This window comes from Ursus arctos, unplaced genomic scaffold (genome assembly GCF_023065955.2).
Source record: "Ursus arctos isolate Adak ecotype North America unplaced genomic scaffold, UrsArc2.0 scaffold_1, whole genome shotgun sequence".
NCBI classification, from domain to species: Eukaryota; Metazoa; Chordata; class Mammalia; order Carnivora; family Ursidae; genus Ursus; species Ursus arctos.
In genome coordinates this window covers 31,852,638-31,867,955 of record NW_026622763.1, presented here as the reverse complement: position 1 = coordinate 31,867,955, position 15,318 = coordinate 31,852,638, and the positions used below count along the sequence as shown (strand labels likewise).

Here is a 15,318-nt window from a genome sequence, read left to right as displayed (position 1 = left end):
CCGCAGCCCCTTCAGAACGGAGCTAGTGCAGAGCTGGGGAGAAGGACAGGGCCCCACTCTGTAAACCCAGCCGCACAGGGACAATCCAATCAGCCCGGAAACCGCCGGGGCCTTCGCTCAAAGTGAAGGCCTCTGTTTTTTCAGTGACAGCGCTAGCAGGGCGGCCCAGGCCCATCAGCATCGGGAATTTCTTTTAATTACACAAGGAGCACACTGTGCAAAGCCCCGCACACGGCAGGCCGGCTTCCATTTCACACAGGGACGAGGGGAGGCGGGAGGTCAGAGGCTGCTTTGCACTGAAGATTATCTGTGGGAATTCCTTCAAAGCAGCAGAGGTGATTAAAATACATTTAGCACTCGTTTCCCTCAATCCTCCTTCATCTGCATCAACATTACCAAAAGGGAAATAGTACATGATTAATATCCTTGACCCAACATCTCTACGTAAGGGGAGGAAGCCTCACTCCTCAAAGGGCAGCGGGAGCAAGAGGAACCCCCTACTGAAGCGTCCTCTTCGGGGCCACTGGCCTCTCCACTCACCAAGCCAGGCCACCAGCTCCATGTAGTTCAGGCCCTGATGAGGCTGGTTGGTTTGTGGTTTTGTTCTCTCCGAATTTCATAATGCCGCTAATTTCTGTTGTTTTGTTAGCTTGTCTAAAACTTTTTTCAATATACATTTTATTGATCTGAGGTTAATGGAGTATGAACTGGGGTCAGAAAAGAAAGTGGGATTTTCCTTCAAGAAGCTAAAAAAAAAAAGAAAGAAATTAAGCAGATTTTTTTTTTTTTTAAATCCTAGCAGCCCTCCAGAGCTTGTGTCAAGCTATATTGAGAGAGAGGAGGGAGAGAATGTTCACACATATCAAACTTCTGGTAATGGTTTCCTTGGGAACAGGAGAAGCAAAAATTTGAAGACCACAGTGTAAGGGCTGGAGGTTCAAGCTTCAGTTTTCCCAGAAATGCCAACTTGCTCAGAGAACAGATTCAGAGTGGAGAGCCTCTAAACGGCCATGAATGCAATGGGCTTTGAGGGACACAAGGAAAGAGGTCCCCACCCTGCGGTCGTACTTCTAATATTCTATATTCATGGCATAAACAACTCCAGGCGGTTGGAACGCCAGCCACAATCACAGCACTAAAGCTTCTGTTTATTAGAAATCAAACATCTCCCCCCACACTGAAAGGGCTTCCTCACCTTCAGCCCTGTGTAGGAGGCACTCTGGGACCTGGCAGCCCAGGCATTAGATCACGGGTAAGGAGGCCAAGGCCAAGGGTCCAGCTCCCTCTGCTCCTCCGAACAGGTGGCTGGCGACCCTGCACGTGCACACGCACGCAGGAGGCAGCTCAGAGCAACGAGCCGCACCCTAAAGAAAACTCGGCTCAGAGCCAGAGCCCCACGGACAAGAGAAAACCCGGCACACACTTCTTCCTCTGCCACGAGGCAGTGGGGCCAGGCACCTGAACCAGGCTCCCCTGGACAGGGTCCACACCTCTGAATCCAACCGCCTTAAGTAGAATGCACGATCCTACTAACTCCTAGTTAGCTGTGCCCCCCCAGCTCCTGCAGGGTAAAGTCTGGGACACATGCAGGGAAACAGGCGCTCATGGAGAACGCCACTTGTTTGGGAGTAGGGAGCTAAGGAACACGGGAGACTCTACTTGGAGAATCCTTGACTGTTTGTTGCTGCTATTTCAACACGGAATGCAATTATTATTATTATTATTTTTTTTTTTTTTTTAAGGAAAAGAGAGCACATAAAACCCTATCAGAACAAACTCTGCTTGGTCTTTAAAGTACTATTTACAATCATGTTACAATTAATTCGTTGTTGGAGAACCTATCTTTAGTATCAAGGTCGAACAGAGCTGATGTCCTCTATCAACTCAATTGTGAATTAAATGGTAATTTTAAAAAGAAACCCAGTGTTCTCGATTGTCTTCCAGACTCTAGGCTGTGGGGGTCGGTTTGTTTACCTAGAATGTGTGATTATCGGGGGAGAGGAGAGGCAGGAGGGGGAGTGACCACACGATGCATTGGGGTTGGGCCGCTGGGATGGAGGAGGCCGGAGCCCCGCCAAGGAGAGCAGGACGGGAGCGCTCTACACTGAGCTGCACAGCCTCCCCCACTCGACCCTCATAGAAACGGCCCACAAAAGCACTTTCATCACATTGAATGACAGTTCCTGGGCCCAAGGAAAGCATTTGTTTCAGAGCCTCTCCCGTAGCAGAATGACTATTTTTATGCACCAGCCGCAGAGCCGGGAACCAGCTCAGCCAGACAGAACCTTGCTTTGTGACGGGCTCTGGCGTGATGTGATCTCAGCTCACGCCACACAGCCAGCAGCACCCACAAACACAGCACACGTCCATCCGGCAGCCAAGCAAACCCAAAGAGAGATTCCGCTGCAGGTGGGAAGAGCCTTCTCACCTCCAGAGACGAGGGTGAAACTTGAAAATACTTCTTGTATCCTGCTGTAGACTTCGGAAGCCAGTTTTCCACCCTAGGTTTTGCCAGTTCTGAGCAGAAGAGTTAGTTCCACCGTTGGTAAGAATTTGGGGAGGAGGTAATCATACAAGTTCCTGAGAAGGCATGGCCTCCTACCAACTCCCCAGGTAAAATGGTGGCCTGTCAGTGGCACTAGTGACTGACAAGTCATCCCTGCCTTGGAATCCTAAGGCTCCGGCTGGCCAACCAGACTACTAAAGTAGGCATATGCCCGGAGGCAGCCCTGCTGAACACTAGTGGCAAACCAGAATGGCGGGCCGGCCAGTCTGAAGGGAAGGGCACTGCTGCATCTTCAGAACGGAAATGCATCTCACTGTTGGACGACAGACAGAGCCACCCCAAAGCTCTGGGACAGCAATCTCTATTCTCTCCCTCTCCCCACCGCCATTCCTATCCCTGTCTTTTTGCAATGCTTGGTTAATAGTCCATATGGCCTGATAGAAAAGTAACAACTCATAAACTGTTACTAAATGCTCATTATGAGCTCCCCAGAAAAGTGGGGGCAGGGTAGTACAGAAAAATTCAAGGAAGACAGGCAAATGCAGGCTCAAGTTCCGGCCTCACCACCCCTTAACTGACCTGGCCAAGTTATTTGACCTCAAATTCCTCTTTAGTGCAATGGGAACAATAATGCTCACACCTCATAAAATTGTTGAGACTTAAAATAAAATAATATATGTAACATAGATGGTGCCTGACAGTAGCCCAATAAATATATTTCTTAAGAGTCACTTATAATATAATAAAATAGATCTTATAGTACCCTGAACTTAAATTTGTCAATGAGTCCACATTGCCTGAAGGATAAAGCCCATCCATTTCCACCAAACTCTGCTCCAGCCTATCTTTTTAAGTCCCAGCCCCCAGGTACCTTGCAACACTCTAAGTTGGCCAAACATGCCATATAATGTGTCCTTATGCTTTTGTTGTTCCTAATGCTTGTACAGCCCTGCTAAATTCTACAGTCTTCAGGACCCAACCTTTCTAAGAAGCCTTCCTTCATTCTCCAGTCCTCATCCCCACTCACCAAAATCAGTCCCAAGTGACTTTCTTCTGTGCTCTCACAGCATTTTCCACACAGCCACCTTAAAGCTCCCCATAGGTATGATAACTATGAATGCATCTGTCTCTTTTCCTATACATGAAGCTTTTTGCAGACAGTCTTCTATATCTTGGTGACTCTAGTCCCTAGCAGTGCCTACACCGCATGGTAAATACTTAATATCTTTGCATAAAGGAATGGATAAAACAACCAAATGAATGAAGCTTAAAGAAATCAGATGTAGAAAACAAGAAACCACCTTCTCTTGCCCTGTACAGTCTACATCTAGTTAATTTGAAAGGCAAATGCCCAGAGTGACTTCTGTAGGCTGGGAAATAATTCCCCATACTTCAACAAGAGCAAGCAGTAACCATGGTCTTTAATTCCTAGTACGTCCACAGACACCTTCCTATCGACCATGCTGATAGTCACAAATCCTATAAGCTCTTCTGGAAGAAACGGAGAATTCCACATACTCTTTCAGACAACATTTTGAAAAACACACACCAGACAAAGATGGGAGTGTGGGAGGTACCAGAATGCTACAATCAAATGTTTGAAATATGTTTTGAAAAACCCAGTGAAGTTGAAGGGAATGAAAAAACCAAGAGAGAATAAAGCTATCCAGTTAAAAGGAGCCTTTCTGATCTCAAAAACGTTAAGGGTTCAGAGAGCCTTGAAAGAAAAGCTCACCAGTCTACTACATTACCATGAATCATGGGGGCTGCGGTGACCTTCCGAAGTTATCTGATTGAATTCCTGGCCTCTAGAAAAAGAGGCCCCTACAGCACCACCTTCCTTGCCTGATTTAAATAGGGCTTGTCATGACAAAAGAAACCTCAGTTGTACCTAGTAACTATTCCAAGGCGTTCTTTCTTATATATCTGTGTTTTACCTTGCTGATGCAGAAATAACATGGCCACCTCCTCTCACGCTAGCCTTAGTGGATATTTAAAAAAGTTAAATTAGGGGGCGCCTGGGTGGCTCAGTCATTAAGCGTCTGCCTTCGGCTCAGGTCATGATCCCAGGGTTCTGGGATCGAGTCCCGCATCGGGCTCCCTGCTCAGCGGGAAGCCTGCTTCTCCCTCTCTCACTCCCCCTGCTTGTGTTCCCTCTCTTGCTGTGTCTCTCACTGTCAAATAAATAAAATCTTAAAAAAAAAAAAAAAAAGTTAAATTAGGCCTTCATCATCCCCTAATAATTTCCTTTCAAGGAAGAAGAAAGTACTCTTTATTGTTACAAAATGAGTATGTTCACATTACATTTACAGTGTCTGAAAAATACCTGTGTATCATATCATGTCAGAGCCTAACGTTACCCTAAACGGTTTTCTTTGTGGCTCACCATCTATTGGGCCTCAAGTTATCCAGTTAGGTCACATCTTCATAAGAACTTTCCAAGGACTGCCTATTTCTGACATTTCATACTACAGAAAAACCCAAACACTGAAAGAGACCCAACTTCTCCAGTAATGAAGACTGAAAGATTGGGATTGTTAATCACAGGATTTTTTAAAAATGGAGTGCATCCATCTCTAATTACAACATCAACTTAGAGATGTATTTAAATGGACCTCATGCTTAGCACAGCACGTGGTAAATACTATTTGATTCTGATAATGAAAGGGGAGAGAAAGAGAGCGAAATTATGGCTTACATGTGATTAATCTTACTTTAATAAAAATAAGGAAGAGTCTGCTAATGGAGAGGAAGGAGGGCTGTCTAGGAGCACACCAGAACAACACACTCCAGGGAGAGAAAGAGAGAGAGAAAACATTTTTAGACAGGAAGAGATACAAAAGCATAGAAGCAGAGAGAAGACAAACATTACCACCAGATACAGGCCCACAGTATGATTCAAGAAGAGCCCAAATTCAGACATGTTTTTTCTCTTCTGTTTTCTGTAATAATCTAACTGTGAAGACCTTCCAACGTAATTGATGTCTGCAACAGGAATGTGAATAACCATACACCTCAGTGAGGAACGTTACATACTGACTAAGTCTCCCATGCAGGTGTCCAGGGTCAGAACTAACGTAACAGATGCACCCAGGGCTGGCTTTTATGAATTTCAAATAGTTAGGCAGTCAGCTCGGCTTCCAAAAACAAGCACATCTTGCATGACAAGGTGCTTTTTGAATTCTGTTTTTGCTTTTTTGCTCCTTAAACCTAGAGCTACCTGTAAAGGTGGCAACATCGGGACATTTGAAAGCACAGCTGCCATAGCGTTCAGAGTTGAAGGTTAAGATTTGAAGATGAAAAACAAAGTAGCAGGAGATGCCCCTCGGCTCTGTCCAGATGGCGGGCTCCCCCAAGGCAAGCTCCAGCCTGCCCCTGATTTGAAAGGGCAAGGTAGAGCAGTGTGTAAATTGCTTCATCTCCCTGCTGTTATTTTGACACAAATCCTGCAGGGCCAAGGCCAGTCCCAGAGAAAAGGACTGATGTCTAAGACAATTTTAGGCTTCAGGCTATCTATTTGGAGGAACAAGTGTTGGTATCTGGGTGGAAAGGTTGAAAGTGGGTTGGATGAAAGTACATTTAAGGAATGCTGAGTGGGAAGAACAGCTCAATAAGCAGAAGGTAATGTGATTTTATGACGCTGTAGAAAATGCCTTGATGCCCAAGAATTTTCCACGTGTAAGGCTTCTCCCTGAAGAGATGGATGTACAAAATACATCAGCCAAAAATATACAACTGGAGATTCAGAAATATATATATTTCTGTCTCCTTCAAAGTAAAACGGAGGCCTTATACACTACAGCAGTATTTTAAAACCATACAGAAATAGTGTGACCATAGCTTTTAAGCTTCAAGGTGGCAGAATAATTCTGCCAAAAAGGTGGCCGAAGAAATAAAGAAATTTCCTTGGCAAGGAGGTATAGAGAGGTTCGAGAACTTGCCTGACATCATAACATATCAGGGCCAGAGCACCAGCTATAATTCAGTGTTTCCAATTAGCAGGCCTCTGCTTATAGTCAAGGCACATTGATTCCTAGGCTGCAAATATCACTTAATGTTTTCAATTACTCTGAAAGGCCCAGGAGGAAATAAAGAAATAGCACTTACCTTTGACAATTTGCTTTGCACACGCGTTGTAAACCTGCTCCTGGGTGGTGCTGGGAGGCAGCACTCTATCGAAGACATATGGCTTCCCTTGCTAAAAAAGACGAAAGGGAAGGGCGGTGAAAACACATTAGAAGTTTAGGAATAAAAAGCACTAAAGCAGTTAGACTACAGGCACTAAATCACAAACCCTATCCTTGAAGGCAGCTCCACACCAAGACTAGAGAATTATTACAGTGTGAACCCACACGTACGATGGGCATATGTGTTTTACATGCTGAGAATCTGAGAAAGGAAAAAAAAAAAGGTTGTTTTGTTTTGTTTTTACTTGAAACACTTTTTCTGATGAAAAGTAGGCTGAGGCTTCATTCATTCATTTATTTTTTGAGAGCTTCTTCTGAACCAGGAACTAGACTAGAGGCTAACCAAATCAGAAACCAGTCTGGCCCATAAAGCATTCAATCAAGAGTGGCGGGGAAATACAAAATGCCCAGGTACAAAATAATGGGACAGAGGGATGACAGAGAGCGCAAAGCAGCCTCCCTGAGGAAATGCCAGTTCAGAGGATCTGTAAAGGATCAGAAAGACTGAGGCAAGTGAAGAGCCATGGAAGAACGCAGCAGACAGAGCGGAGGGTGGAGCACGCGGGAAGGGGTCTGGAGTGTTCAAGTAACTGGGGGCCGGCACAACAGGAGGTGAGGAAGGAAATCAGGAGCCAGTTAATGCAGGGCACTGATAGCCAAGATACTGTGCTTGGATTTTATTTGATGGGAAGCTGACATGATCAAATTGAAGAAGCTGCTCTTAAGAGCAAGATATTATTGCTTTGTATCCCAAAGAATTCTAGTGTTTTCTTCACATCTATAAGTGATGCCTAACTGGGTGGAGGCTTCCAAGCCACAGAGGGCCCTTCTGTATAATAAATCAAGTGATTTCCCCAGGTGCAGGATCTTGGGGTTTGGTCTGACAGTGGGTCATGTGCCATTTGAGGGAGTAACTGTCAGAAGGGAAGGGGAGAAGCTCTGCCCTGCTCTCTATGAGCCCTGACCCCCAATCACTCGATGTTCACCAAGGAGTTATAGGGCATTTATATGTCCTGAGGACCACGGGGAGAACCCTCCACCTTGCCCCGTAACGGTACCTTCTCCCCACCAACACCACCCAGACAAGGGGTGGCCCTCCCGCTGCCCTTTCCCATAGCCTGATCCACCCAGGCAGCCCTTCATCTTCGTTTTCCCCAAGTGGTTAGAGGGGACGGCAGGAGAAGGGAAGGAAAGAGGAGAGCCCGGAGTCTCCTTCACCCCCACCCTGCACCAGGTCCTACACGTGGCTTAGACACCAGGAACGTTTACCCCAGGACAGTCCTGCCAATGCTTCAAAAAGATAACTCCTCATGAGGGACCCAAGGACAAGGCTTGTTACATCCCATAACCTTCACACAAAAGTACACAGCTGGGGGCGCCTGGGTGGCACAGTCGTTGAGCGTCTGCCTTCGGCTCAGGGCGTGATCCCAGCATTCTGGGATCGAGTCCCACATCGGGCTCCTCTGCTGGGAGCCTGCTTCTTCCTCTCCCACTCCCCCTGCTTGTGTTCCCTCTCTCGCTGGCTGTCTCTCTCTGTCAAATAAATAAATAAAATCTTTAAAAAAAAAAAAAAGTACACAGCTGTCACACTGGCTTGGCGTTTTACTCATTCATGACTGTGGGTAGTGCTGCATATAGCTAAAGTCCTTTGCTTCAGGTGTTATGCTTGAGCTTTTAGTCTTTGAAAATGGGATTGAGCCAACCAGGTAAATGAGCTACTTCCAGTTTGGTCTTAGAAGAAATGGAGAATTTTGAAGTACCATAAAAAATTTTTTTAAGTAGGCTCCACGTCTAGCATGGAGCCCATCACAGGGCTTGAACTCACAACCCTGAGATCAAGACTTGAGCCAAAATCAAGAATTGGATGCTTAACTGAGCTACCCAAGGTACTCCGAAATTTTATTTCTATACAAAGCAGCAGAATCAGTCATTTTGTTACAATTATGGAAAGGGGTTATTTTCTGATGTTTTGTTCCCAGCAAGTTTCATTCCAGTAGTGAACCAAGTATTTGGTTGAAAAACCAAGAGAATATTCCTCACCAATATCTGTTGCCAACTATCAGCCTACTACATTCTTATTAGCTTTATCTGTTCATAAAATTAACTAAATGTCAGTAAGGTAAAAGGTCAGAATAAACATTTACGGAGTTTGCATAAGTATTTGTCATCCACTGAACTTTCTTAAAAGAAACTATAGCTTTGCTTAATTTCAAACAAATCCATTATTTCTCCAAACTTGATGAGAATCACCAAAATAAACCATCTTATTTCCAGAACAATCCTGCTTTGAGTTTTGGAGAAAATGCACTTACTACAGCAGGAAAAATGACCTATTAATTTGTGGTAAATTGTACAGAAAAAACAGAGGATTCCCAACTTTGCCCTTCGACTTAAAATGCTTGTTGGAGTACAATGTATGTTCCCTTGAAGAGAGGCAGAAAGCAAGAAATCTCTACTACTCATTTAAATAATATCATTTATCAAGTGACAGACATAATACAACAATTTTCCATAAGCTGTAGTTAACTCCCGAACAGAAACTGCCTTTGAGAAAAGATAAAATGTAGAAAATGACTTGTTTTGAGACTTCTCATCAGGACTGGCATATAAGGAAGTTAAAAACGTAAGGGTTTTTGTCTTTTCATACACTAAGTTGGCTATATAGGCTTTTATTCTAAGTGAACCTTCGACTCTTAAAATTCAAATTGAGAATCAAAATTTGGTTATGGATTATTCTCCAAGAATTGATTTGTGGCCTTGCCGTGCGAGCTACATATACAACTGCCATTTAACAACAACAACAACAACGTCAGTCTTTGCTGCTTTGGTAATGGTATGAAGAGCTCACAAACCCTGAGAGACTTCAGCAAACCCCCTCCCCTGGCCCCCAGGAGATGACAGTCTCCCTGTTTGTGATCCCGCTGTGGCTGAGGGTTTCCGCAGACTAGCACTGGGCCCAGCGTGCTCTGGCTGTCACTAAATGTGCAGCTACAGAATACATCTTTCAATTAACGTTTTAATAGGGGTGCGAAGTGCTAACACTTGAAACTGAAGGACGAGAGCACCAATTACTCCCGCAGACACTTTCCTTTCCAGGCACGTATTCAGCACCCGGTTCTCCCATCTCTCTGGCTACTCTCTGTCCGAGTCTTTGCTGGTGTCTCTTCTAAACGATGGTGTATCCCAGACTCAGACACCTCAGCCTCCTCTCCGTCTACATTCTTGATCTTCACATAATTTAAATGAACACTTCAGACTTCAAATCTCATCCAAGCTCCAGATTCAGATACTCAATCACCCGCTGGACATTTCCACTTGGATTCCATTAGTCATCTAAAACTTAGCTGACCAAAAATGAATCATCAAGTGCTCCATATCTGAGTAAGAGACCAAAGTCATCACATATGTCCCATAGATTCCATATTCCAAATATATCCCAAATTGATCATGTCTCATCATCCATACCACACAACCTTAGCTCAAGCCACCATGGTTTCTCATCTGGACAACAGCTACAGTCTCCTCACTGGTCTTCTTGACACCATTCTTGCTCCTAACAATCCAAATTCCAGTTAGCAGGCAGAGTGAGCTTTCTAGAACTATAAATCAGATGACATTAAATCCTCCCTTAAAAACCTCCAGTGGCTTCTGTTAGACCAGACCCTCTTCACCCCCACCCCCCTGCATTCTCCTCCGTCTCACTACAGTAACCCTCTGCACTTCTTCACTCCTCCGTGCACTCCATGGCTTGGGGCCTTTGCTCTTCACTTCCTTCCCAGAACCTCAAATTCTCTCACTGCAGATCTTCATTTGGCTCACCAGACATCTTCATTTGGCTGTCTCTTTATCACCCTGCAGATGTCAACTCCAATTTCTCCTCTTTCAAGGGCTTCCATGCTTCCATCTAAAGCAGCGCCACCCCCATCCTGGCATCACTCTCCATCACATTACCCTATTCAGTTTGTTCCATAGCAATTAGCGTGTGACCTATTCTCAACCAATCAAAAGGACCACCACAATTAAAGCATTTAAGCAGCTAAGACAGAAGCCGTATAAATCCCAAGAGCTCACTGCATGTAGGCAAACCTGCTGCAGTTTATGAAAGGAATCTGGATGGGACACGCACACTCCGTACACACTACAACTGGAAACAGCTTTGCCACAAAAGCCTCTACAGAGAGCAGCTAATGGCATAGCAGCAGTCTAACTAAATAACTTACCAGGATCACATGCAAAAAATAACAGCAGAGGGCTCTTACATTTTTATAGTTAAAATTTAAAAAAAAAATCAAACCACTTCCTATCAAGTTGTTGAGAGCAAAGTGTCCGTGAACCATATGGCCTGCCTCTTAATTCATTTGACCCATTACCCAACAACCGTTCCCCAGCCTGGAAGGAATATTACTCTGTGAGATGGAGGAAAGCAAAAGACCCACTTCAACATTTAGAAGATGGGCACCAGGAGGGATGTTAAGGAAACTGAAATTAATTGCCCAAGAAGAGGTCATGGAGAAGTAATCTAATAATAATCTCTAAGACCAACCAAGGGCTGGGACCAAAGGTGCCCAATGATTTGAATGATTTTTCTCTATCGTAACTAAGAAAGAAAGAAACAGGGAGGGGAGCCTGGGTGGCTCAGTCATTAAGCGTCTGCCTTTGGCTCAGGTCATGATTCCAGAGTCCTGGGATCGAGCCCCACATCAGGCTCCTCCGCTGGGAGCCTGCTTCTTCCTCTCCCATTCCCTCTGCCTGTGTTCCCTCTCTCACTGGCTGTCTCTCTGTCAAATAAATAAATAAAATCTTAAGAAAGAAAAGAAAAGAAAAGAAAAGAAAGAGACAGGGAAAAAAAAACCCTTAAATTTCCACAGCAAAATTTAAACTCGCTCTGTGGAATTATCTTTAGACACTGAGGAGTATTAGGAAAAGGAACGGATTTCTGAGAACAATCTTCAAGTCTCTGTGCCAGGTGTTCACGTGACTTCCTTCCTGAAAGTACAAGAGATGACAAATTCTTTCAGCCTCTGCTGGCCACCTTCTCAGGGCTGTCTACCCGCACCATCACCAAACACGACCCAAACCCTTTTCTTCTGTTTCATCTCATTTCATTTTCACAGTAGCTCCATGAGGTAGATGTTACTATTCCCATGCCACAGACTGGAAAACTGAGGCCCTTTGGGGAAATAACTTTAAGTCTCTGATTTCAAGTGTTCTTCCTTCACACCATGCTGTTTTCCTAAGCAGCTTATGATGTACTGGAAAAGTAGGAGACACACAAACAGCAGATGCTTAGGACTCATATGATAGACTGAAGCGAGGTAATTCACAAGGTAACAAAAGTCAGAGACCCGTACTGTAGCCTAGAGAAGTCAAGAAAGTGTTGACCATGAAGGTGGGACTGACATGGAACCACTGAGGAAAGAAGCGCATAAGACCAGGGAAGAAGGGTTAGACTGGCGAGAAAAACGGTGGGCATGCACGTGGCAAGCCTTACTGGCAACAGAAGAAATTAAAAACAGGCAAAAGCCTGATGCCACAGGAGCCAGGAGGAGCAGCAGCCATCGCTCTGTACTACGCTATGGCCATGGGTCTGAGCAAGGGCCACAAGGTGACCGAGACTGTGAATGTGCCAAGGCCGAGCCACTGCCACGGGCGCCTCACCAAGCACACAAAATTCACGCGAGACGTAATCTGAGAGGTGTGTGGCTTTACCCAATACAAGCGGTGTGCCATGGCGCTGCTCAAGGTCTCCAAGGACAAGTGCACCCTCAAGTTCATCAAGAAGAGGGTGGGGACACACATCTATGCCAAGAGGAAGAGAGAGGAGCGGGACAACGTCCTGCTGCTGTGAGGAAAGCAGCGGCCACGAAGGACTGAATCCCTCCCCTCTGTATGACATAAGCCTTTTGTGGAACTTGGGGCTTTTGTGCTGGTCTTGGGAAGGAGTAGAGACCCGCCAACATCTTCCTGGGGCACAGTGGTGAGGGACACGGTGGTGCACACTGGACAGCCAAGCAGCCAAGCAGCCAAGCAGTACTGGACACAGTTTTCAATCGTAATCAAATAGTTCATGTATGCCAGGAAAGAAAAAACCAACAGGCAAAGGCCAATCAGAGCCTAGGAAAAGGCATGTGTGAGCAAGTGTAAGACTTGGCTATGAAAAGCTGGAAGTTATTAAGAATAATTCTAGAATGTTTCAGAGCCTAAAAGTCCTTCAAGGTCAGCCCGACCCACAAACTTAAGGTCAGGAGAGGGTAGATGGCTTGCAGAAAGTCACCCAGCCAATTAGGTAGGTAGCAGACCTGTGTCCCGAATTCAGACCTCCTGGCTCCCTATCTAGTGTTCTAAAAGTTCTGGCTTTAGAATCAGTTGTTCTCTCTGAACATCAAGGAAACAACAAGCACGAGCTTCTGGAGCTTTGTTTTTCCTGCTTTCCTCCTAATCAGTTCTAAATTATTTTCAAATACACAGTTGATCAGTTCGCTGAACGAGGAGTCATTGCAATGAGAACTGGGGCAGTAGAACAAGGGAATGAGGATCTTGGCCTCTCGGAGTTAGTACTGACCCTACAGTCAGCCCTTCCAGCCTTCTCTCAATGTGCAACTCCCATCGCCACGAGCCCTCGTCTCCACAAGCCCTCACCGGCGATGACGAACTGCTCGAACCTCCACTGGCTCCAATTGTTAGAACGTTGTATCCTTATATTGATTTAAATCGGCCTCCCTCAAGTATTAGACCTGGCACCGCCCTCCAGAACAAGACAGACCAAGGCCCAAGAGACCTGCCTATGTCAACAGCACAGCTATGTTTCATTTTGGGAGCTGTGTTCATTGTCTAAATCTCTTTTCTCTCATCTCAGAGGGAAAGAGAAAGACAGATGTGCTTCCTTCCTAAAAGTTGTGTGGATTTGTCCTGACTTGAAGGACTCCATAGGTGCCCAAGGTTAAGACATCACTAAAACATTGTATTAGTTTGCACAAGGAGAAATTAAATAAACTCACAGACTCTGAAGGGCTTTGGTAACAACCTGAAAGAATGTTTCCAAAACATCACCTAAGAAGCAGGAAGTCCTTGGGTTAATGTTGATACTCATTTTTTATCAACACAAATATCGTGCCTAAACAAGTTTTGTTTTGTGTTACTTATTGAAATATTATTCACCTGCCATAAAATTCACCCCTTTAATAAAAGGGTACATTCGGCTGTTGCTGGAATCTTTACCAGATTGGACAACCATCACCACTATCTAATTTCAGAACATTTTCATCACCCCGAAAAGAAACTCAGTACCCCTTAGCAGTCACTCCCCATCCTCCCAATCTACTTTGTCTTTACAGCTTTGCCTATTTTAGGCATTTCATATAAATAGAAGCATATAATATGTAGCTTTTGTGACTAACATTTTCTTTCACTTAGTATGTTTTTAAGGTCCATCCCTATTGTAGCTTTCACTTTCATGACTGAATAATATTCCATTGCATAGATTAACCACTTTTTATGTATCCATTCATCAGCAGGATGGACATTTGGGTTGTTTCCACTTTTTGGCAATTATGGGCGCTGCTATGAACATTCATATACAAATTTTTATGTGCACATGTTTTCATTTCCCCTTTCATTTCATATACCCAGGAGTGGAATTTCTGGGTCATATAGTAACTCTATAGGAGTTAACTTTTTGAAGAATGTTTTCCAAAGCAGCTGCACCATTTTACATTCCCACCAGCAATGTATGAGGGTTCCAATTTCTCCATGTCCTTATTACTGTCTGTCTTCTTTATTATAACCATCCTAGTGAGTATGAAGTGGCATTTCTTTGTGATACTGATTTTCAGGAGAACTTGGTTTTGTTTGTTTTGAGGGAGAGAGAGTGGGAGGGAAGGAAGGAAGAGGGAGAGAGAGAGAATCTGAAGCAGGCTCCACGCCCAGTGCTGAGCCTGACGCGGGGCTCGATCTCACAACCCTGAGATCATGACCTGAGCCGAAATCAAGAGTTAGATGCTTAACCAACTAAGCCACCCAGGCAGCCCTCAGGAGTTTTTATAATTGACACTTAACGCATCATAAAATTCATTTCAACATATATTATGGATACAGAGATATTTCTAGGCATTATAAGACACTGTTGTACTGTTGTCGTAATATTTAGAAAGTGGTCCAGAGTGAGGGAATCATCTCATGGAAACCATAAATTATACAATGACCCAGGTGCTTTAAGAAAGAGAACAGTGGACGAGAAGGAAAGGATGTTTAAAGGGATTCATGGTAGGGTTTCTGTGCTCCTCACTCCCGTAGTTAATACTGAGTATTGTCCAGGAAGGCAGCATACCAATATGCGGTATAAATGAATTCACATAAACATGGGTATAGCTCCCATCTCTCTGAGGCTCAGTTTCCTCATCTGTAAAATGGAGACAATAAGATCCATAATTCAGGATTGTGAAAATTAGATATGTTCAGGCAAAAAATGTATCTATTGTAATGCCTGACATTCTAGAAGATGCTTAAGTCATGGTCAGTGTTTTATAATAAAAAGTTTAGACCAATTTATACCAGGCCCTTATACTACACCCAACTCGGTGAGCAGTGACCCTTTAAAGGAAAGGCAATGTACCAGCTCAGACACTT

General features: G+C 44.5%; 1 protein-coding gene and 1 pseudogene across 2 annotated transcripts in view; one reads left to right on the top strand and one right to left on the bottom strand.

The window, feature by feature from the left end:
- The window catches only part of KIF5C (kinesin family member 5C), a 149,719-nt gene that overhangs the window by 93,815 nt on the left and 40,586 nt on the right, over positions 1-15,318 (bottom strand). For both annotated transcript variants that reach the window (XM_026492823.4, XM_044381604.3), the window contains exon 2: positions 6,614-6,704. In XM_026492823.4, coding sequence (XP_026348608.1) covers positions 6,614-6,704 — 91 coding nt within the window. The remainder of the gene's footprint in view (positions 1-6,613; positions 6,705-15,318) is intronic.
- Positions 12,221-12,567, top strand: LOC113250902 (60S ribosomal protein L36-like; annotated as a pseudogene).